General features: G+C 41.3%; 1 protein-coding gene across 6 annotated transcripts in view; it reads left to right on the top strand.

Moving 5' to 3' along the window:
- The window catches only part of DGKH (diacylglycerol kinase eta), a 764231-nt gene that overhangs the window by 86832 nt on the left and 655154 nt on the right, over positions 1-22245 (top strand). For 2 of the 6 annotated variants that reach the window (XM_083624621.1, XM_083624619.1), the window contains exons 26-30: positions 176-268; positions 1101-1220; positions 3934-4042; positions 5571-5701; positions 10837-14188. In XM_083624621.1, the coding sequence (XP_083480747.1) occupies positions 176-268; positions 1101-1220; positions 3934-4042; positions 5571-5701; positions 10837-10926 (543 nt within the window). In that variant the 3' untranslated portion in view covers positions 10927-14188. Of the gene's footprint in view, positions 1-175; positions 269-1100; positions 1221-3933; positions 4043-5570; positions 5702-10836; positions 14189-22245 lie in introns of those variants that run through there. The other 4 variants (XR_014550947.1, XR_014550949.1, XR_014550948.1 and 1 more) reach the window with 3 other exon arrangements.

Here is a 22245-nt window from a genome sequence, read left to right as displayed (position 1 = left end):
TAAGTTCGTAACCCGAGGTACCACTGTATTTCAACACAGCCTTTCAACAAATGTGGTCAAAAGAGTTCAGGACCCTGTTAAGATTTGGAAAGGAAAAGCCAGCTGTGTTTATTTGATTTTTCAACTATTATAAACTGTTTACGAGTAAATGTGCTCCTTGGTTTTCTTGCCACAGAGCCTTACCAGAAACACTGCCCTGGAAGTCGCTGTCAACATGAAGGCTCTGCATGATGAAACCAAATCCTTGTTAGTAGGAAGAGCTCCTTTGGTAAGTGAACTTTTTCTCCCTGTTCAAATTCAGGCACTGGACAGAGACTTTTCTAAATTTTAGCAGGAATTTTAAGGAACCTCTTTGTTTGTATGATTAATTCTAATTGATTTTAGCCATTGCATGCTTTTTGAAAGTTTTATGTACACTGCTTAGAAATTCCTGTGATTGAGTAGTGTATTTATAGCTCAAATAAATAGATACCGTATTTTTTGCTCTATAAGACTCACTTTTTTCCCTCCTAAAAAGTAAGGGGAAATGTGTATGCATCTTATGGAGCGAATGCAGGCTGCACAGCTATCCCAGAAGCCAGAACAGCAAGAGGGATTGCTGCTTTCACTGCGCAGCGATCCCTCTTGCTGTTCTGGCTTCTGAGATTCAGAATATTTTTTTTCTTGTTTTCCTCCTCCAAAAACTAGGTGCGTCTTGTGGTCTGGTGCATCTTACAGAGCGAAAAATACGGTAATAAATAAATAAATAAACTTGGAGGACTGGGCACTTTTGGAACAGAACTTCAGTATAATTTTTTGTGTTATCTCAGCGCCTCATTTCTTCATCTGTGTGGTGGCTCCAGTTGCTCCTGACAACACATGTAATCAGTAGTTTACAGCACATGTGCCCAGCATTGGTTGGGAATAATAAGAAACGGAAAATCAGTGCAATTTTGAAAGGAGCAGTCTCCATGTTATTCAAAATGGCATCCAATTGCAATTTTAAAAAATAAAAATGGTAGTACATATGGCACATCTATTTAATTGTAAAAGTTGGGAAATTAGATGCTCCCCTTTTAAAGGACACAGGCCGGGTAACGTTTTGTGATTTGTTTCTGCAGCAGTTAGAATCGCCTCATGAAGAACTGCTCTCAACAGCTGTGCACAATTTAGAGACTGAATTAAGGAAACTGGCTGAGATTCCCTGGCTCTTATATGTTCTACAGTTAAATGATGATGAGGTGGGTGAAATTCACATTTGCAAGCCTGCTTTCATTTCATTTCATTTTTTTTTTAAAAAATATATCTTTATTAATTTAAAATAAATACAATTATGAAAAACAGATGTACATACAAGTAAACATAGAATCAAACAAACAAATAACAGAAGAATTAAACAAACCACCACACTATAAGATATAAGAAGATTAATATAATTATCTTCATATATACTCCTGGTATTGAACACAATTATAAAACTTATAGAGAATAAATTTAACACTGACTTCCAATTAATCTCACTTAACTTTGTCTATCCATTACTTTATACCGCGCAGTTACATATTTCTTATATAATTTCTTTTTACTTCCCTACAAACTTACATTTATACAATACAGGGATCAGTCTAATTCTGCCAAGATGTTTCCTTTTATTCCTAAATTCCTAAATATTCTTTAAATATTCTTTTTATTAAATCAGTAAATTGAATCATGCTGGCATCCAAAAACTCCTTTGTGCATTATATCCATCTTTGCTATTGCTTTTTTTATTTTTTTTTGCCGAGTACAGTGGTACCTCTGGTTGCGAACAGGATCCGTTCCGGAGCTCCGGCCGCATCCAGAGGAATGTGCAATTGGAGGTGCCATTTCTGTGCATGCGTATGGTGCGTAGAGTGCTTCTGCGCATGCGCGCGTGGCGAAACCTGGAAAAATACTTCCTGGTTTGCCGCGTTCCCATCCTGAAAGATATGCAACCAGAGGTGTGCGTATCTAGAGGTATGATATGATACGATAATCTTTATTGTCATTGTCCCATACAGAACAACGAAATTGAAAATCTACATCAGACATTCGAAAACCAACAAGCCTTCTATCCCAGCTATCCCAGCCTGGTTAGCCCCCTAAAAACTCTGATACCCCATAATTAAATACAATATGCTCCCATAGAGACTACATTACACTGCATTTAAAACCAAAATCGCATTTGAATAGAAACTGTTTCTCAGGCGGCTAGTCCTAGTCTTTATAACCCTGTACCTTCTTCCAGAAGGCAGAAGCTGAAAGAGATCATTTCCGGGGTACGCACTATCCTGCGCTATCTCTGCAGCTTTCTTATGGCACCTGGAAGCATAGATTTGATCCAAGGTGGGAAGAGTGCACCCAATTATTCTCTCCGCAGTTTTTGCAACCCTGGAAAATATTGTTTTTCCCCTGACCATGCAGCTGCCAAACCACACACACAGACCATAAGTTAATACACTCTCAACAGTACAATGGTAAAATGCCATCAACAGGTACTTTGAGAGATTATTTTTCCGGAGGATTCTCAGAAAATATACCACTGTAAAGCATCCACATTTGCTCCCAGTGCATTTCTGAGCACAATTTAAAGTGTTGATGCTGACCTTTAAAGCCCTAAATGGCCTCAGCCCAGAATATCTGCCTTTTCAGCCTGGACACTGAGACGTCTTCTGGTGTCTCCCTCCCTACGAAAAGTGAAGTTACAGGGAACCAGGCAGAGGGCCTTCTTGGCAGTGGCACCTGCCCTGTGGAACGCCCTCCCGTCAGATGTCAAGGAGATAAAGAACTACACAACTTTTAGAAGACATCTGAAGGCAGCCCCGTTTAGGGATGCTTTTAATGTTTGAGGTTTTATTGTGTTTTGTTGGGAGCTGCCCAGAGTGGCTGGGGAAACCCAGTCAGATGGGCGGGGTACAAATAATGAAATATTTATCGTTATTGTTATTGCTTAAACCTACAATAAAGCAGCCACAAATGGGAAGCCTTGAAAATATTTTTCCTTCTTCCAGCTCTCTCTTCCCTGCCCCATCCCAGTTTAAGTATGTTTTTGTAAAGGGAATTGGGGGTTGCTCGTGCGTAAGGGGGCTGCTGCTCTAGGCAACGTTGTCTGGCTGAACCTTTCCCTGGCTGGACAGCCCTTTCTCCGTGGCTGTGTCAGTCACTGGCAGAATCCGTCAGTGGGCGTTTCCTGAACTTCTTCCAACATAAAAGCTCCTTGACGCCAAGTCTCCGCCTAGCTTCCCTGCGTGGATGTCTTCTGCGCAGAGTGGGCGTGGCCAGCGGAGGTCCTGGGCTCTCCCCGCTGGTCTCTGCGGAAGAGTCTTGGAGCCATCTCTCCGAAGTCCTTCCCTGCTCCCCTTTCTTCCTGGTGTCACGCCGATTTCCTTCCCCAAAGGAAGTGTTCTCTCTCTCCCTGCTGGTCCCTTCTCCTGCATCGTTGGGGAGCCTTACCTCCACTCTTGGCTCTGATGGCAGTTCCCTGACAGTTTTCAAGTCCAATTCAGCTGCTCTGTTTGGGGTGGATTAGAGTAGGTTAGGAAGGGGAATCTTCTGCATTTTTTCCTTTCTCTCGGCCAGACAGACAACTTGTACTGGACGTTAAAACTGCTGCCTGGCTGGTCAGATTTGCCTATGTGCTGACATAATGGTGGAGAAATGAAGCTGATTCGTAATAAGGGCTGTGCTTCTTGGACTGTTCTTGTGACTTTCACCCTCTTTTCAATTTGACACCCCCCCAAAAAAAAGTCACTGAAGAAGAATTACCGTCTGAGGTGCCTTCCAGAAAGAGTGAAAGTTCCTACCTACAAATATTCTGTCTTCCCATTTTTCAAATGCAAGTTCTGTCCTTGAAGTTGGCATTCTCTCTCTCCCCCGCCCCCCCGAATTTTTAAGTTTTGCTTCTCAACCTTGTTTTCCCCTCTCTTTTGTTTTTAGGATCCTCCTTTGGAATATGCTAAAAGAAACAACAGAAGCACAGTATTCCGCATAGTGCCAAAGTTTAAAAAGGAAAAGGTTCAGAGACAAAAGACTAGCCCTCAGCTTGGTACGCTTTATAAAAATAATAATATTGTAATAATAATAATGTGGCTATGGGGGAGATGTGTTTCAAATCTTTCATTACATGCTCAGATGATGAATTGTTGTTATCTGACTCAGCTTTGAGCTGAAGGGAACCTTGACCCATGTCCTTGGATAAACGACCTGTGGTCTGTTTTTGGAGGATGTGAAATATCTCTCACTGGTTTGACTGTCCTGGGATTAGCTAGCCCTTAAAATCTAATATAGCCGTACCTTGGTGGTCAACTGACCTGGAACTCAGACGTTTTGTCTCCCAAATGCCGCAAACCCGGAAGTGACTGTTCCGGTTTGTGAACGTTCTTTTGGAACCCGAATGTCCAATGGGGCTTCCGCAGCTTTCGGTTGGTTGCAGGAACTTCCTGCAGCCAATCAGAAGCCGCAATTTGGTTTTTAATGTTTTGGAAGTCGAACAGACTTCCGAAATGGATTCCCTTCGACTTCCAAGGTACGACTGTATTAGTTTTCAAACGGTGTCCCAGAAAATCCTTGGGATTCACCCTCATTTCAGCGATGGCCAGCAAGCATCCCTTGTCCTCTTGTGCTGATCCTCCTCTGTACTGTACAGTTGCAGGCAAGTGTTTGGTGTGTTCTGGGGTGCGCTCTCAGTTTATGCCAGAAAGCAGTGTGCCTCAGAAGCCTGGCCCAGTGTGTTTTTTGAGTTTAAACAAACTTTTCAACCCTCTTCTCCCATTGTTACAGAATGTGTACAGGTTACCACTTCACTATTGATTATAGAGATCTCAGAGCAGGGTCCTTTAGCAGAGAACATTTTTGAAAATGCTAAAAAAAAAGAAGAATAGCGAGCCCAGAATTCTTAATAAATGTAAGAGGCTTCATTGAAATTATTGGTTGGCTGTTGCTTACACTTCAGAGGCATCATGTGTCACATCCAGCTTCTGAAACGAAATAGCACTGCGTAAAACACATGAAAATTGAAACAATGGCTTATGTACTCATTCTTCTTTATTAAATTCCTTTCTCAGTTTAATGTGGGCAACTAACCTTGGAGAACAGTGTTGACAGAACTTTTAAATGTGCTCTTTTGCCTGATATGGCTAATAGATAATTTTCTGAATTAAGGGCTGTAGTTGTTTATGTTTTAATGAGTACTGATTTTTCCCTATTAACATGGAAGCCAATAAATCATCATTTCTGTGCAGCAGAACAAGCACAGACCTTGTAGTACATCTTCTAATATGGTTACAAGTTAATTAGTTGGTGTTTAGGAAGCTTGGTAGCTTTGATGCTGATGCTGAAAGCATGGCTGCAATGCAGAATGCCCTGTCTTTTTTTTTTATTATTTAACATACATTCACAGGTTTTCTTTAACTGCATGGAAAAAAACGAAGCTGCCAATTTTTTCAAGACTATATTTGACTTTTGCTATCACTGCCGTGTTCTAGTCTGTTTTTCACCCTCTGTGGCCTAACCTTTGCTTGTGATGCGAGTTGAGCATGTAGAAATTAAGGGGGTTTTGCTCTTAACTTTGGTAGTTCAAAAATGGGGCACAGATGAAGTTGCTGCTTGGCTGGATCTGCTCAGTTTGGGAGAGTACAAAGAAATCTTCATCAGCCATGACATCCGAGGCTCTGAGCTTTTACATCTGGAAAGGCGAGATCTGAAGGTATTTTCTATGTGCTACTTTTCTGCTTATGATAATTTTTCTTTGATAGAAATTAATTAAAAACTTTCCTCTGTCCCTATTCCAGCTGCGTGCTTGTAGCTTGGCTTTTAGTGTGCAAACTTGCGAAACAACAAACCAACCAACCCCAAACTAACATGCTGTCAGTTAGGCCAGACGTTCATCTTCTAATTAATAGGAATATTGGGAATTTGCTGCTTTTAATGATTTATACAGAGTAATGGTGGAACCAGGCTTTGAGAAATTGTATTGGCTGTATTGATTTATATGAAAATAACTACATTAACATTAAAAGGTCTTATGTTGGAGATAATTTGTAATCCATCAACTGGCCGTTATCAAGATACACGCGATGCAAGATTTTAAAATACACCCAGCCCTCACTCTGGGTCATAATCCCTTTCTCTTTGAGGCATTCTGGGGTAACCTCTAAGTAGGCGTTCTGCATTTTGTATCTGTCACTGCTGCTAGTCAGACCAGCATTGTGGATAAGATAGACAGTTCTTTCTGCTCCAAACAGAATTGTCCGCAGAAGCAGCTCGACAGGTGAGGTCGAAACACTGTGTGAGCCTCCTGGCCAGTAGGTTGCTGTGGCTTGCTGGAAGGGAGAGGGGCAAGGCTGTGGGGAACATACCACCTGGAGCGCTGGATTGGCTCCACGGATGTGTTTGCACCACCTCTGTCACCCCACCCCACCCCACCCCGCCTCCCCCTTCTCTCTGTCCTGTTCAACAGTTCAACAGTGTCCCACCTGCGAGCCACTTCTGTGTGTACATTTCCAGGAGATTTTCTCCACTCTTCCACCACCATCGCTCCTGTTCTACGTCTGTCTTTCATTTTAGGCTATCATCATTGATGCTTGGGGCAACAAAGAAATCTTAATAGTGAACAGAGAGGCCAGGAGTTGTCTTGGATATAATTCAGCTTATTCTTGACATCTCCTGAACAGGAGGAAAATGGTCTTAGGCATAATGTTTAGTTTCTGTTTTCAATTATCAGTTAACTCAATTGTGTTCATAGTTCTAGATTCCAATCCTGTCTGGCATGTCTAACACTAGCTGTATGAGGAACTGTATTATGGAAACTTGTGTCCTGACATAGATGGCTTCCTTTTCTGGCAGTTTTCTAGCCTTTAGCAGGTTTCTGTAGCACCATCTCAGTTTCCTGGGCATCAGTGAAGCTGTTATCCCTAGTTCCAGGTGTTTCTCTGGTATACCTATAGTGTGCCTCTGTGCATTTTGCATCTGCGTGTGTTAAATTTTCATTCATTTTTTTTCCTGGAGAAGGTGAATAGGGGTGTATCGTTTTCTCAAATTAATAGTGTCTTAGGGAAGGTATAGACAATTGCCTTAATTGATTGAGCGTTCAATGCAACAGGTTCTGCAGAAGAATTGTGCAGCTGCAATTTGCACGTTTGCAATGAGCCCACAATGCCTTAGTTTACACACATTTCTACAAACAAGGAAGGCGATTCATGGGAATCGCAATGTAGTATGAATTGGCTCTGTTGAAATTTGCAGCGAAATATTCAGATTTATTTGAAAATTTATAATTTATAGATTTGAAAATATATAATATGACAAGGCAGCCTATAACATATAAAATGCAACAAAACCAGTCTATTAATATCTATAAAGCTATAAAATCTATAATCTATAATTAAAAGCATCAGTAAAATGTCAGTAAATACTGGTTGTTTTAAAGAAAAATCATATTGTGAAGACCTGCCTGAACTGTGCCATTTTCAGAAGACATCAGAAAGGAGGCAGGGACTGTTCCTGATGAACCTCTATAGGCAGGGAGTTCCACAGGAAAGAGAAGCGCTTGCACCCTAAAGGCCTGGGAGAAATGGAGAAGAAGACATAACTCTTGATACTACTAATAATTGGTTAATTTAATCATATTTCTTCCCTATTGATTATGAACATATCTAGAATTACTTCTGATTGTCGTGTAATTTTCCAACTTCACTATTTTAGTGGAAATGCCTAGTTTCTCTTAAGAAACTAATACTCATTTGTTAAGTACGAGAAAGGTAGTATACATGTGTATTTTTATGTAATAAATCCCGCCATTAGAGAGTAGCTGAGACATTTCCCTCTGTTTGTAAGCTGTCCAGTTTTTAACTAGTTATGAAAAGTATTCCCCCCCCCCATTATATTTAGGTTAAAGGTAAAGTTAAAGGGACCCCTGACCATAAAGTCCAGAAGTGACCGACTCTGGGGGTTGCGGCGCTCATCTCGCTTTATTGGCCGAGGGAGCCGGTGTACAGCTTCTGGGTCATGTGGCCAGCATGACTAAGCCGCTTCTGGCGAACCAGAGCAGCACATGGAAACGCCGTTTACCTTCCCGCCAGAGCGGTACCTATTTATCTGCTTGCACTTTGACGTGCTTTCAAACTGCTAGGTTGGCAGGAGCTGGGACCGAGCAATGGGAGCTCACCCCATCGTGGGGATTCAAACTGCCGACCTTCTGATCGGCAAGCCCCAGGCTCAGTGGTTTAACCCACAGCGCCACCCACGTCCATATTTTGGTTACCGTACTTCTAAAGTTAATGGACTGCTTGCATGACATGGTAAGCCATGTGTCTGTGTGGGATCCCAGAGACGGGGTTCGCAGGAGGACAAAGAAATCTTGAGAACAGGCCCCAAGGGGAGGGGACCCATAGAACAGGGTCACTAGGACCGAGTCTTGGAAGAAGAGGAAGAGGAAGAGTTTGGATTTAATATCCCGCTTTATCACTCCCCTAAGGAGTCTCAAAGCGGCTAACACTCTCCTTTCCCTCCCTTCCCCACAACAAACCCTCTGTGAGGTGAGTGGGGCTGAGAGACTTCAGAGAAGCCCAGCTGCATGTGGAGGAGCGGGGAAGCGAACCCGGTTCACCAGATTACGAGTCTACCGCTCTTAACCACTACACCATATGCTTCAGGCTGTTACAGGTCTTCTTTGTTCCAAAATACATGTTCAAGAAAATGGCATGGCACAGTCATCCCTGAACTGTATACCACTGCCATTCAAGTTGGGGTGAACATAAAGGATAATTCAGTAAAGGGAAATAGCCTGAATTGCAAGGGAGAGTTTTTGTGCAAGGCTTCTCTGTGAGAGACTCGCTTTTCCTGTGTTGGGTAGGAGGTCAAGTACTGTATAGATGATTTTCCTTTTTTCCATCCCACAAACCTAGTTCAATTTGTTACACTATTTTTATGGAAAAGATCCCATCTGCAATTTCTGAAAAGGCCATAATTGGTCAAAACACACTAGGTGAAATTAGGAGGGATTGCCAACAATAATTTCCTGGACACCTGCCCCCTTTCTACCCCTGTTATTTTATTTTATTTTATTTTATTTTATTTTATTTTATTGCAAGATGTGTAAAGCAGAATGCAGACGGGTTAAATGCATGCAAGTGGTGGGCATACTGTATAAATTTCATTTTTTTGTTGCTGATCGTTACAAAATATTTGATTAGGGGGCTCATTCGGAGCACTTCCTTAAAAACAGATCGGCCTTGGAAGTTGAGTTGAAGGAACTAATTTCTGGAGTAATCTTATTGCAGCTTCTGTGTTAATCAGGCAAGATTTTGGGTAGACATTTTGTAATGACTTCATCTCAGAAGGAAGCCTTTCTCCATATCCTCTGCTCACCAGTTGTATCCCTTGTTAGGATACTCGTTTAATCCCAGCAGCTTTGTGACAATCTCCGTGTAATGAAAAAGTGACACTTATCATTCTGAAATGTGGGCTTTCCAACTTGGGTGTTCACAACGCAATAAACACATCAAAGTCTCTGTGCTTTACCCACACATAGAGGGAAACCTATTGTTCTCTGAAGGGACCTTGTCATTTCTGCCAGTCAAGAGATTCATTCCACCAGATATTAAAAGAGAGGGACCTAAACTGGGCTTTTTTGGGGGGGGGGAACATACACATAATAGAAGACAATTCTGAGGTGTCTTGGGCAGAAAAATCTGTTGTGGGTCATAACATTTAGGATACAGTGGAGGTAGAACGTAGCAATCTGCCTTGTACTATCAGACCATTCATCCATCTTGCTCACTGTTGTCTAAATGGACTGCCCCACCTGGAGGTGGAGCCTCTGTACAAAGCATTCTCTCTAATGCTGAGATGCAGCTCTTACCCCAGAGGTTAACATTTTCTGGATATATCGAGAAACCTCCTGTTTAAATGTCCCATGAGTTTATTAGATATTTTTTGCATTATTGTTGCAGGTAAGTAACGTTATCTAAATCTATTTGGAATAAATTACAAAAATTGTCTTTACATCTTAATACCTCGGGTTACATACGCTTCAGGTTACAGACTCCGCTAACCCAGAAATAGTGCTTCAGGTTAAGAACTTTACTTCAGGATAAGAACAGAAATCGTGCTCCGGTGGCACAGCAGCAGTGGGAGGCCCTGTTAGCTAAAGTGGTGCTTCCGGTTAAGAACAGTTTCAGGTTAAGTACGGACCTCCGGAACCAATTAAGTACTTAACCCGAGGTACCACTGTATTTAGAAATACACCTTGTTCAGGAAATTACATTATTATTATTAGTAGTAGTAGTACAGTGGTACCTTGATTCACAAACTTAATCCATTCCGGAAGTCCGTTCTTAAACCAAAGCGTTCTTAAACCAAGGCATGCTTTCCCATAGCAGCGGGGGACTCGATTTACAAATGGAACACACTCAACAGGAAGCGAAACATGTTCTGCTTCCAAGGCAAAGTTCACAAACCAAAACACCTACTTCTGGGTTTGCAGTGTTCTTAATCCAAGTTGTTCATAAACTAAGCTGTTCTTAAACCACTGTATTCATATTACTAGTATCATCACTATTATTTGCATGGCTGCAGGAATTGCTTTTAAGAATTCTGCCATGTGTCATGGGAACTGGTGCTTATTGCACGATTAGCACAGTAGCAATGGTTGGGGGAGATTTTTTTATTATGGGTTCCTTGCTCTCTCCCTGTGCTTTTGACTAGAGCTAGGATCATTCCTGGAAACCTGCCCCCTTTGCTGGCCATCTGAACCGGTCCTCATTATTAAAGGTTAAAAGATCATCGGGTGCCTGTGAGCGAACTCTTGTGACTGACCTTTCCCTTCTCCTTGTCTTGTAGGACCTGGGGATCACGAAGGTGGGTCACATGAAGCGAATCCTTCAGGGAATTAAAGAACTCGGCCGGACCTTGCCTTTGACTGAAGTATAGTTCTATTGCTGGCCTCTGAAGAAGAAAGGATGTTTATGCAAAGCCGTGGAGGCGCATTGCCTTCTCTGTAGGTTTCTGCACAGATGTGTGAGTGTCAGTATGTGGCGTGCGAGGGATTGTGTTGGGGGCATTGTTTGAAAAAAGAGCCGAAGGGGAGTCCTTGGAAGGTTTTGTGGGCCTAACGTTGCTGTGAAGTACGTTACGAAGAGCAGCTCTTAAAAAGTCAGCTTTTGACCGAAATCTGGGCTGCGTTATCTAGCAAAGGGCAATCAAGATCGGATGGCTTTCCTTACATACATGGGATTTCTCAGTACTGCAACAAATAACTTAATGCAGTGAGAGCAATTAGGTTTGAAAAACTGCTGAGGCCTGGAAACACTTGCCAATGTATCGGAGGGACTGATTACCGGTGGGTTTTTCAGGCAATGCTGATAACCTCGGCAACCTCCCTCCTCTTCTGTCTCTGACCAAGAAATCAGGCTGGAGCCATCATGCTGTATACCGTGAGTGCAAACTGTAATGCTTGGTTTGCCTGCCTGAACTGTCCTTTTTGTTGCATGACACACCTGACACTTTACAGACTTGAACAACTTTTATATCGGTTTGGAATAAGGTTTAATTTATTACTATTCTGTGTCTTGTGTTGGTTGAAGGCTTTTTCTGACGTCGTTCGTACCCTAAACGTGCTGTGAACATCTCTGCTATTCTCCAGCATGGGATGTATATTAAATATAACGGAGAGTTTATGTCCTCTGGCTGCAAGTAACTTAATAGTATTTTTAAAAGGCTGGTACCTCACAATATTATGAGTTTACTCCCAAGAAACAGAATTATCTGAATATTTTCTTATCGGCTATAAAATATGCAATGTTTATCTCTTACAGCCTCTCTTAAGGCAACTGCTAGCTTACTTTGAGTATTTAAACTTCAAAGCATGGCAGTATTGTGACTCATAGCAAGGTGGATGTTTGCTAATTCAGTGGTAGCAACCTGATTATGTTCACAGAACTAAAATTACTTCATATTGAAGGCACACTTGGACCAATTATTTGAATATCAGGGCTTGATTATGTATTTTTTAATGGAATCAGTAAAAATTACAGAGCATATCAAATATTCAGTTTACCAACACAAGGCATGTCTTTCCTGTAAATATTAAGCAAATACTTCTTTTAGTTCAGAAATTATCCTCTTTAGAAATACTTAATTCCTGGGATATGCGTGAAGCCTGTTTATCGGTGTATTTGTTAAAATGGACTAGTCAAATGGATTAAGAATTGTCTGTCTTAAAAATTCTAATCCCTTTATTAAAATAATATAAAATGTATTGTTTCTCAGCTGAGGCAGAGCTCTTTCAGGTGAATACTTAAGCTTTTCATGTTAAAAATAACCAGTGTCAAGTACTAGGTCCTAAATTGACTGGTGTGATATAATTAAAGATTGTCCAACAATGAAGAACATAAAGACAGTACCTAATAGAAGACAAAATATCTATTCTGATACATGTCATGATTTCCCCTTCTGCTTAAGTGGCAGTGAGCAACAATGGGGAATCCTGAGCGATGCTACAATTGAATGTGATCCATCATAGCTTCTGAAAGAAATTTGATCAGCTCAGATAGCAACTATTGCTCATCAGAAGTATGGTAGCATTTTATCACTCCAAATAAGTTGGACTTTCTACCAAGCTTAGGTGGAGCTCCACAAAAACAGCGTTCAGCATCCAGTTTTCAAAATGATGTTGTGCTTTTGTGCTAACAGTGTATGGACAAATTCTTTGTTGCGTATACTTTTAAAAGGAGAAGTACTTGAAGCATCCTTTTATATTAAGATGAAACTTGTTATTTCTTCATTGTTGTGAAATTTTAGCTATTTTTTAAAATAAACCGTATAGCTCAAAAGTACAGACACTAACAATTTTCTAGTTTTACGGTGGTCAACGTAAGATTCACCATTAATGTTATTTACTGAATTACGATAACTTACAGCAGGAATTTGTTTACTTTTCCAATGATAGCACTGGTTCTCTCAAACTTTGTCTTACCTGTGAACTCTTAACATAGATGCCCTTGAAGAGAGCCAGCCTATTTGGCAGAGATCCACAACTCTGACATTACTACATCTTTTTATAGTTTCACTGATTTCTTTATTTTAGACTCTTAAAAGACGACAGCATTTTCATCAGGTGATTACAATTACAATGGTAGATTTCTAACATGGAAATTTTTCTAGGCTTTTTATATTGGCTCTGCTCCAAAGATCTCTGTGGGAACTTGGATGTCCACACAGACTAACACATGAAAAGCTTTCTTTATTCACTTTAACTTTGGGAAGTAGCGTCAGTGTCATGTGATGGATACAGAGGGAGAGCAATCTTTGCTAATGAAGTGAATTGATTACCACCTGAATAGGAAGGAAGTCTGTAAAGCCTAGATGAAAATTATATAAAACCTTGGCTAACTATCACATACCAAAGATGAAATCTTGTGGAACAGGATGACTGTCGACAATACTAAATATTTCCCTTAAGGACGTAGAGTTAGGAGGACATTGTAGACACATGCATAGTAAAAGAGAGTTATGGAAAGATGGTTTGCAAAGTGACATGATTGATGTATTGATGAAGCTTTACGAAGGAGCAGAAACTAATGTGCATTGTTCCTCAACATCTGTACCAATTGTCAGATAGTATTGCTGCCTATAAGGACATTCTGATTTAGAACTAATCTGTTGTAACATTATTTGCTCAAAATGTTGCATCTATTGCCTTTAAAATGTACAATGCCTTCTTTTGATTCTGAACAAAAGTGAAACGCAAATTTTCAACAGTATCTGAAAGGGTTACATAGAAACACCACATAGAAAGGAAAGGTTTAGTTATGATCCATCTGGTCATGACAATTTGGTTATATAACCCCCATGCCTTCTGGATGGAGCATCAATATACAATTTTAGGGAAGCAAAGAATACATGGGCTAGTGTGCATTGAATACAGAAAGGCATTTTAATTTTTTTAAAAAAATGAATGTTCAGTACAGTATTTGAAATAGAATGTCCCCATTGTTTGCAGTTTGACACTTTATTTTAAAATTCTCACAAAGCATGGTTTCCTCTCATTCCATGGATTCATTCCACTGTTGCCAGCAGATAGCTGAATCTTTTATATACTTTTTGCTTTTCAACTGGAAATAAATATCAAGCCGCTTCATGAAAGCTGCACTAAATCCTCACCCTATGTACATTCTCTCTTCTTAGATATCTAGATAAAAATTTGTTCGGGTATGGCTGTTGCCTTCTATTTTGTCGAAGAGGCAGGTGCCCAGTTTAACATTTAACATATCCCTTTAATGTATTGGTGAAGGATAAAATACAGAATTATTCTTTCATTTAAACTATACCTTGAAAACAAGAGTTTATATTGTATGTCATAGGAGATAAAAAGTTAGAATTAATATTGATTTCAGTTGTTAATATTTATAGTTGCACTGTGAAGGTCCATCACTCTTTATAGCTGTATATGCATCATTTTTATATAGGCAAAAGATGGTTGACAGGTCTGTCAACTAGTTACGTCAAAAGGCTTGTGTGTGTTTCTGTGCATTCAGACTTTATGGAATACATGGTTGGGGCAAATGGCTAAGATAGAACAATATATTAAAATTGCAACCAATGAATTGTCAGAAATGCCAAGCAGGGTCTGGTCATGGTGTGTCCAGTGGGTCAGAGCTGCCCTCCTGACACTGCTACTTTCTTGGATGGGATTGATGTGGGGCAGCAGTGAGGTTGGGGCAAGGTGGGTTCTTTCCTGGTGCACCTATGAGGCCACAATGTTTCTGTTGCCCAGTTAGGCAAACAGGACTTGCGCCAGTGTTGGCACAGCAGATCCAGGGCCCCACTTCACTGCTGGAGGGTTCTGTTGATGTTTGGCAATCCGGCCATTGCGGCACTTGTAGCTCCCACTGATTTCATGTGCTGAACTTAAATAGGTGTAGTGCATCAGCAGGGTGGCGCTGTGGTCTAAATCACTGAGCCTAGGGCTTGCCAATCAGAAGGTCAGCGGTTTGAATCCCCATGACAGGGTGAGCTCCGTTGTTCGGTCCCAGCTCCTGCCAACCTAGCAGTTCAAAAGCACGTCAAAGTGCAAGTAGATCAATAGGTACCGCTCCGGCGGGAAGGTAAACGGCGTTTCAGTGCGCTGCTCTAGTTTGCCAGAAGCGGCTTAGTCATGCTGGCCACATGACCCAGAAGCTGTCTGCGGACAAACGCCGGCTCCCTCGGCCTATAGAGCGAGATGAGTGCCGCAACCCCAGAGTCGTCGGCGACTGGACCTAACGGTCAGGGGTACCTTTTAGTGCATCAACACTAGTGTATTGTGTATTTTTTTTTTAATAAATTTTTATTGATTTTCCAACATAAATTAAAACACATTACAACTAACAAAACATAGACAAACAAACATATAAACACGTATAATTTCATAACCTCTTTTTCTTAAGCCTTATTTCAACGACTTCCTCATACCTCCCTTTTCTGCATCCCTGTTTTAAACTTTTTCAGCAACCCCTAATTTCAATTACTTATAATTCACTTTCTTTAATCCTTTTTCTCTTACCCAATAGTCTATTGTGTATTAACACTTGTACAATAAGCACTTTGTATACTGAGATTTGATACTACAGATATTTGTTATGGCATTGAGACCAAGAAAGATCCGTGCTCTTAATCCACTACAGAACTTTTAAATACTAAAAGAATGATATTTTTTACAGACATGTATCCTTGATAAAGAGCCCATTTTATCTTTGGTTGCGTTTTGAGTATGTTAAGAACTTAATAAATAGTTAGTGGGTGTTCCATTACATGGGGAAACAATGCATTACCATGTAAGTAAAAAAACCCAACAGCTTCTGGATTATAGCATCACTAAGAAATGGAACCCAGTCTTAGGCTATGTATGCAGAAAGGTTTGGGCTTCATTTTCAGGGCTCCCTTAAATTATGTGAGAGAAATCGTGTCCTCTTCACAGAGGTTGCGGTGAGATCACTAAGACCAACCCCACTATTTGTGTGGGTGGGAGCGATTGGATAGCCACAACAACCTGATTGGGTCCCTCGGTTGCTGGGGTAATTGTGGCCAATGGGTTGAGAGAATTTGCAGCTGGGGGACCTATTTATACCGCTGCACGTTGCGTCGAGCTTCTTGTTAGCGCCTTGTGCATCGGATCACCTGCCCACCCTCCCTCTATTTAGGGTCTTGCCATGACCTTGCTATGCCGTTGTGGGTCGTCTGCTTTTGGGGCAGGGGCCCAATAGGAATTTCCCCATTTGGCTGATTGGCTGGTGCCGCTTGGGTTTCGCCTGCCGCGTAGCAAATCGTCACAACTTTGTAAGGTTTGGTGGTTAGGCATTGGTTCAAGGTGTGGTGGAGGGGTGGTTGTCACACCTGCCCCTGCCAATGTGCGATAGGGTATTCCGTTAAAGGAATCCAGGTGCTCGCCATGCTTTTGTCCGATCCCCTTCCAGGGGTTAGGGCCATGCCAGAGCACCTGGGAGCATTTTGGGGTGAGTTTGCGTCTGTGGTAGGACCAATGCGCCCCCTGTATGTTTACTCTTACTGACTTCTGCTGTTGTCAGTGCTGCCCTGCTGGAGCAAGTCGAACCAATGCCTAAGCAAACCACTCACATTCTGTAATCAATAAAGTTGTGGCCCAAATTAGGCCAATAACCTTAAACCAGGCACCCCCAAACTCAACCCTCCAGATGTTTGGGGACTACAATTCCCATCACCCCTGACCACTGGTCTTGTTAGCTAGGGATGATGGGAGTTGTAGTCCCAAAACATCTGGAGTTTGGGGATGCCTGCCTTAAACTAATATTGGTGTCAACTGTGTCTTTCTTTGGGAGGTCTTGGGGGTCTTCACACGCAAAGTAAATGGATTTCAACCATCAAAACTAAAAGTGGCACAGCCTCCTCCCTTGAAGACTGTGGGTTTGGGTTGTAGCCAACTAAGTTCTAGTCAGAGTAGACTCATTGTAATGGACCTTTTAGTTGTGGCCATTAATTTAAATGGGTCCACTTGGAGTAGGATTAACATTGGAGACAATCCACTGATATCTCCAGGGACAGACAATATGTTTCTCTTGCTAGCCTAGTGCCGTTTGCTCCTGATTATATTCCTTATATTCCCCAGATAAGTCCATAGCTGCTATTCTCTCTTTTGAGAAAAAGGAACCACCACCACAATTTTGTTGTGCGGTCAGTGTATACCCTTGACAATCAATGCTTTTGTTTTCACCGAGATGTAATTGTCAATCACATTGACAGGTGTTTTGCTAAAAGAGGGTCTTCAAAGATTATAGTCACATTTTTACTTTTTGAAATATGGAAACCCTAAGAAATATACCCTTATTTTTCCATGTATAAGACGACCCCTGTTTTTTGAGCCCAAATTTAAGAAATATATAATTGCAATGTCCCATGTATAAGACAACCTCCAATTTTAAACTTAAAAAATTTGTGGGGAAATATAGTCTTATACATGGAAAAATACAGTAATTTGGAATTTTATTTTATTTTTTTCTGCTTTTTTAAGTAAAGAAATAGTTCTGTGTCTTAAAAGGACAGATATGTGACTTTTACGTATAGGAAAGCTAGTGGACTTTCCCATAAAATTGGGAAATGAAGAACACTGATTTTAACGCTATGTCTTAAAATGTCGTTAGTATTGTGAAAGGGTTTGTTCAGAATTTTCACAGTGGTTGGAAAATAACTTAAAAATCATAGCCTGTAAGTAAAACAGAAAGCAACCAGCTATATTGATGTTGTTCTTAGTTGTCAAGTAGCAGTTTAGAGGAAAAAGAAATGTTGTTTCAGGACAGAGTGGTAGTTTACTTATGCTTTGTGGTGGTTGCAGCATGTATGTATTTGTGGTGATAACTTTATATATCTGCATATATCCAGTTCTTCAGCTTGCTCTGAAGAAAACAAGTAGGCTCTGGTAAACAAGTGAATGCTTGAGTTCTTTATAATTATGTATTAATTTCTGTCTGTGCTACGTATGATGTGGAAGGGGCTGGTGTAAATAAATCTTGGTTCTCTAGGTAGCTACCCTCCAAACAGTTTTAAGTAAATCACCATACATTTATTTAAATGAAAATTTGCACAATGGAGTGTAAATTTCTGCTGCAAAGGCCACATAGTTGAACCTGATATCCACGGCTTTGTGGTGGTGAGGGGAAGCAGTCCAGGTTGAGGGGACATTTTGGTGAGGTGACGCCCGCAGGCCTTCCTTTTGAGAGGTTCTTGCAGGTAAAAACCAGCTGAGTAAGAGTCTAAGATAAGGACAAATATTCCCAAGTCACTCTCTGTTGTCAGGGTCAAATAACTGCACTAATTTGTCAGCTGAGAAGCAACTGTTGTTCACATAATTTTTTTACCTCTGAACTTTAAATTAATTATATGGAAGATTAATTGTACTCTCTTCCCCTAGAACAGATATTTGCGGTGGGAAAAACAGTCAAACCTCAGTTGTTGAATGCAATCCATTCCAGAAGCCCGTTCAGCTTCTGAAACGTTCCACAACCGAATCACGGCATCCGATCGGCTGCAAGAACTTCTTGCGTTCAAGCGGAAGCCGCGTCGAATGTTTGGCTTCCGAAAAATGTTCAAAAACCGGAACACTTACTTCCGGGTTTTCAGTGTTCGGGAGCCGAAATGTACGATAACGGAAGCATTCGGGAACCGAGGTTTGACCATAGCAGTTTAAGCTTTTGTTGCATGTGTGCAATGTAGTATGCTGATTTCTTATATAATTTGGATGGGTACTCTACTGTGTTTTACACAGAGTAAATCCAATGAAAGGAATGAACATGATTAAGTTTGGTCTATTAATTCCAGCAGCTCCACTCTGCATTAAATATCACCCTAATTTATAATAGTAGAATCATAACAACTACTACAAAACAACAACAACAACAACAACAACATTATAAGAGTAAAAAGACAGTAACAGCAGTTTCCTTATCGGAAACGATAATCTGAAAGTCTGCTGAAATGAAACTATAATTTTGTCAACGTTAAACGTATCACTTTGCCGTTACTCCAGTCCTGCAAAGACATTGTGCACCTTTAAACTTTAAACATGAGTCTTATCAATTAGTCTATTAAAAAACGGAAACAGTATTTGCTCCTTAAGACAGTTATAGTACTGATAAAAAATGGAAGCTGCAACTTTAAAATAGGTGTGAGGAACCCCACTGGTTTTACCCTCTCCTCCCAGCCACAAGCTATTTATAAGAAAATAACTGAAAGGGGAAAGGGTTTTGATGGCGTGCAAAATGTACCTTGGCCAGCTTCTTCCTCTACAAGAAGTTCAGATGTCTGAGTAGATGGATTTGTGTTCCTGACAAATACGCAAACAGTGTGCATGAATTTTGCATTTGGCAAGTATTCACTTGCCTTTTGAAGTGTCTGGGCTGAGCAATGGGGGTGGAGACGCTCCTTCAGGTCTACATTATTTGGGGTTGGAAGTCTTTTTGCTTTTTAGCACAGGGAGAGATAAAAGGGTATTGGACAGTTTTGCTTTGTTTTTTAACCCATTTTGATACAAAACATCCTTGGAGAAAATGGTGAAACTTGAGTGGCGTTACTAAGGATTAACTGCATGACTCTGTTTCCAAGTGAAATAGCTCTCTGTGCATGTCTGTGAAGGTTGTAGAATGGTGGGAGGGGCACTTGCTACCTTGGATTGGGTCCCCCACAGCTTCCCACTGGGATTTTGTTGTTGTTTAGTCGTTTAGTCATGTCCGACTCTTCGTGACCCCATGGACCAGAGCACGCCAGGCACTCCTGTTTTCCACTGCCTCCCGCAGCTTGGTCAAACTCATGCTGGTAGCTTCGAGAACACTGTCCAACCATCTCGTCCTCTGTCGTCCCCTTCTCCTTGTGCCCTCCATCTTTCCCAACATCAGGGTCTTTTAGAGGGAGTCTTCTCTTCTCATGAGGTGGCCAAAGTATTGGAGCCTCAGCTTCAGGACTTGCCCTTCCAGTGAGCACTCAGGGCTGATTTCCTTCAGAATGGATAGGTTTGATTTTCTTGCAGTCCATGGGACTCTCAAGAGTCTCCTCCAGCACCATCATTCAAAAGCATCAATTCTTCGGCGATCAGCCTTCTTTATGGTCCAGCTCTCACTTCCATACATCACTACTGGGAAAACCATAGCTTTAACTATACGGACCTTTGTTGGCAGGTGATGTCTCTGCTGTTTAAGATGCTGTCTAGGTTTGTCATTGCTTTTCTCCCAAGAAGCAGGCGTCTTTTAATTTCACGGCTGCTGTCACCATCTGCAGTGATCATGGAGCCCAAGAAAGTATAATTTCTCACTTGCCTCCATTTCTTCCACTTGTATTTGCCAGGAGGTGATGGGCCCAGTGGCCATGATCTTCATTTTTTTGATGTTGAGCTTCAAACCATATTTTGCCTCTCCTCTTTCACCCTCATTTAAAGGTTCTTTAATTCCTCCTCACTTTCTGCCATCAATGTTGTGTCATCTGCATATCTGAGGTTGTTGATATTTCTTCCGGCAATCTTAATTCCGGCTAAGGATTCATCCACCCCAGCCACAACCCTCAACCAGTCTGAAAAATTTTACTCATTCCTGTGCATAAATAAGTAAACGTAAATAAGTAACCATAGCCATATGTCCCTGTGTGTGTGATTCCACATATGTGGGAAAAATTAACCCAGTTCCAGAGATATAAATGTACAAGATGGATAGCTTTTATCATAGTTGCTTGTTGTGTCAAGGTAAATGGTAAGAAATGGGTGGACTGAGTTTACAAAACCTTAGGTGTGCTGAATCCCGCATGGGATTGCAGCCTCAACCCTTTATATTCAGTGGAGCTGGTCACAGCATAGGATCAGGCTGTTAATATTTTGAATACTTATAACTTAACATAGCTCAAGGGGAGAATGTGTTTGACTGTTTCCATGAGGGATTCCTACAGGCTTCGATTCTATTTAAAAGACTTCGGCTTTTCCCAGTGTGCAACTATCATTTCACTATAAAATAGTGGGGAGCCTCTGGCCTCACGCGATGCTGGGGAAGTTAAAGCTGTGACTGTGAAAGAACAGCCAGCAGCTTGCTTATTATTATTATCCATCGTGGTTGTTATAATTATTAACTCCAAGGCTTCTTAGTTGTTCCTTTGCAGTTGCAGCTTGAACCCAGTTGAATTCTCTGCTCTTTGAATTGTGTGCTGTTGAGGTTTTTAAAGCTGTTTTCCGCAGGGATCTCATTCATTTTGGCGCTCCCAAAGGAATCTGATTCCCACCAAAAGCAGAGATATTTCTACAGTAGAAGGTTGAGTGTGTGTGTTTCATGGCTAAGACCCAGCAGGAAGAAGAGGAGATACTCTGCCTACTTTTGGGGGGCAGTGGGGGAGGCAGGAGTAAGGAGGAGAAATAAGGCAAACCATTACACTTAACCTTCTGGAAGCTTATTTCAATTCTGTGGTTTAAAACCAAAACAATTAGAAGAGCTGAGCTACCTCTATGAGTTCAGTTTTCAAATTTTGCATTTCTTCAAAATATACTTCCATGCTTCTCACTTTCTCAACCTTATTTTTTATTTGTTTTGGTTGGAACCAGTAGGTTAGCCGCTTTTAATCTAACCCTCGAATGAAACGAGGTTCCCAGGCCTTCTTTAGGGGATATGTTCTTCACAGCGCAAGTGTTTTGTCCAATGTAACCCAAGGAATTTTAAACCCAAGAAATAGTAAGAAAGTATAGTACAGTCATACCTTGGGTTGCGAATGTGATCCTTGCGGGAGGCATGTTCGCAACCCGCATCTGCGCATGTGCGTGATGCAATTTGGTGCTTCTGCGCATGTGCCGAAACCCGGAAGTAACCCGTTCTGGTACTTCCGGGTTTGGCGCGGTCTGCAACCCGAAAATGCGCAACCCGCAGCGTTCGCAACCCGAGGTATGACTGTACCTGCAAGTAAAACAAACCATTTCTTGCTGTGTTCTCCCCTGCATTCCCCCCCCCCCGAAAAAAGCACTGGTTTTGTATCTTAAATGACGTTGCTTCTGCCAATGTCTGTATATTTCAGGGTGTGCCAATCACTGACAAGGTCAGACATTTAGAGCCTCTAAGGTGACTTTGTTCTCAGTTAAATGTGCATATATTCCTTATGGGACCAAATGTTGAAAAGTACTAACGAGCCGGTCCTGCTGGTTAATGGCAATTTTGCAAAGTATTGCATGCGAAAAAAAATTCCTTCAGCAACATGTACTTCTTTTATTCAAACAAACAAACA

This window comes from Podarcis filfolensis (genome assembly GCF_964270895.1).
Source record: "Podarcis filfolensis genome assembly, chromosome: 7".
NCBI lineage: Eukaryota > Metazoa > Chordata > Lepidosauria > Squamata > Lacertidae > Podarcis > Podarcis filfolensis.
The sequence above is the reverse complement of the archived record's forward strand: the minus strand, read 5'-3'. Positions and strand labels throughout refer to the sequence as shown.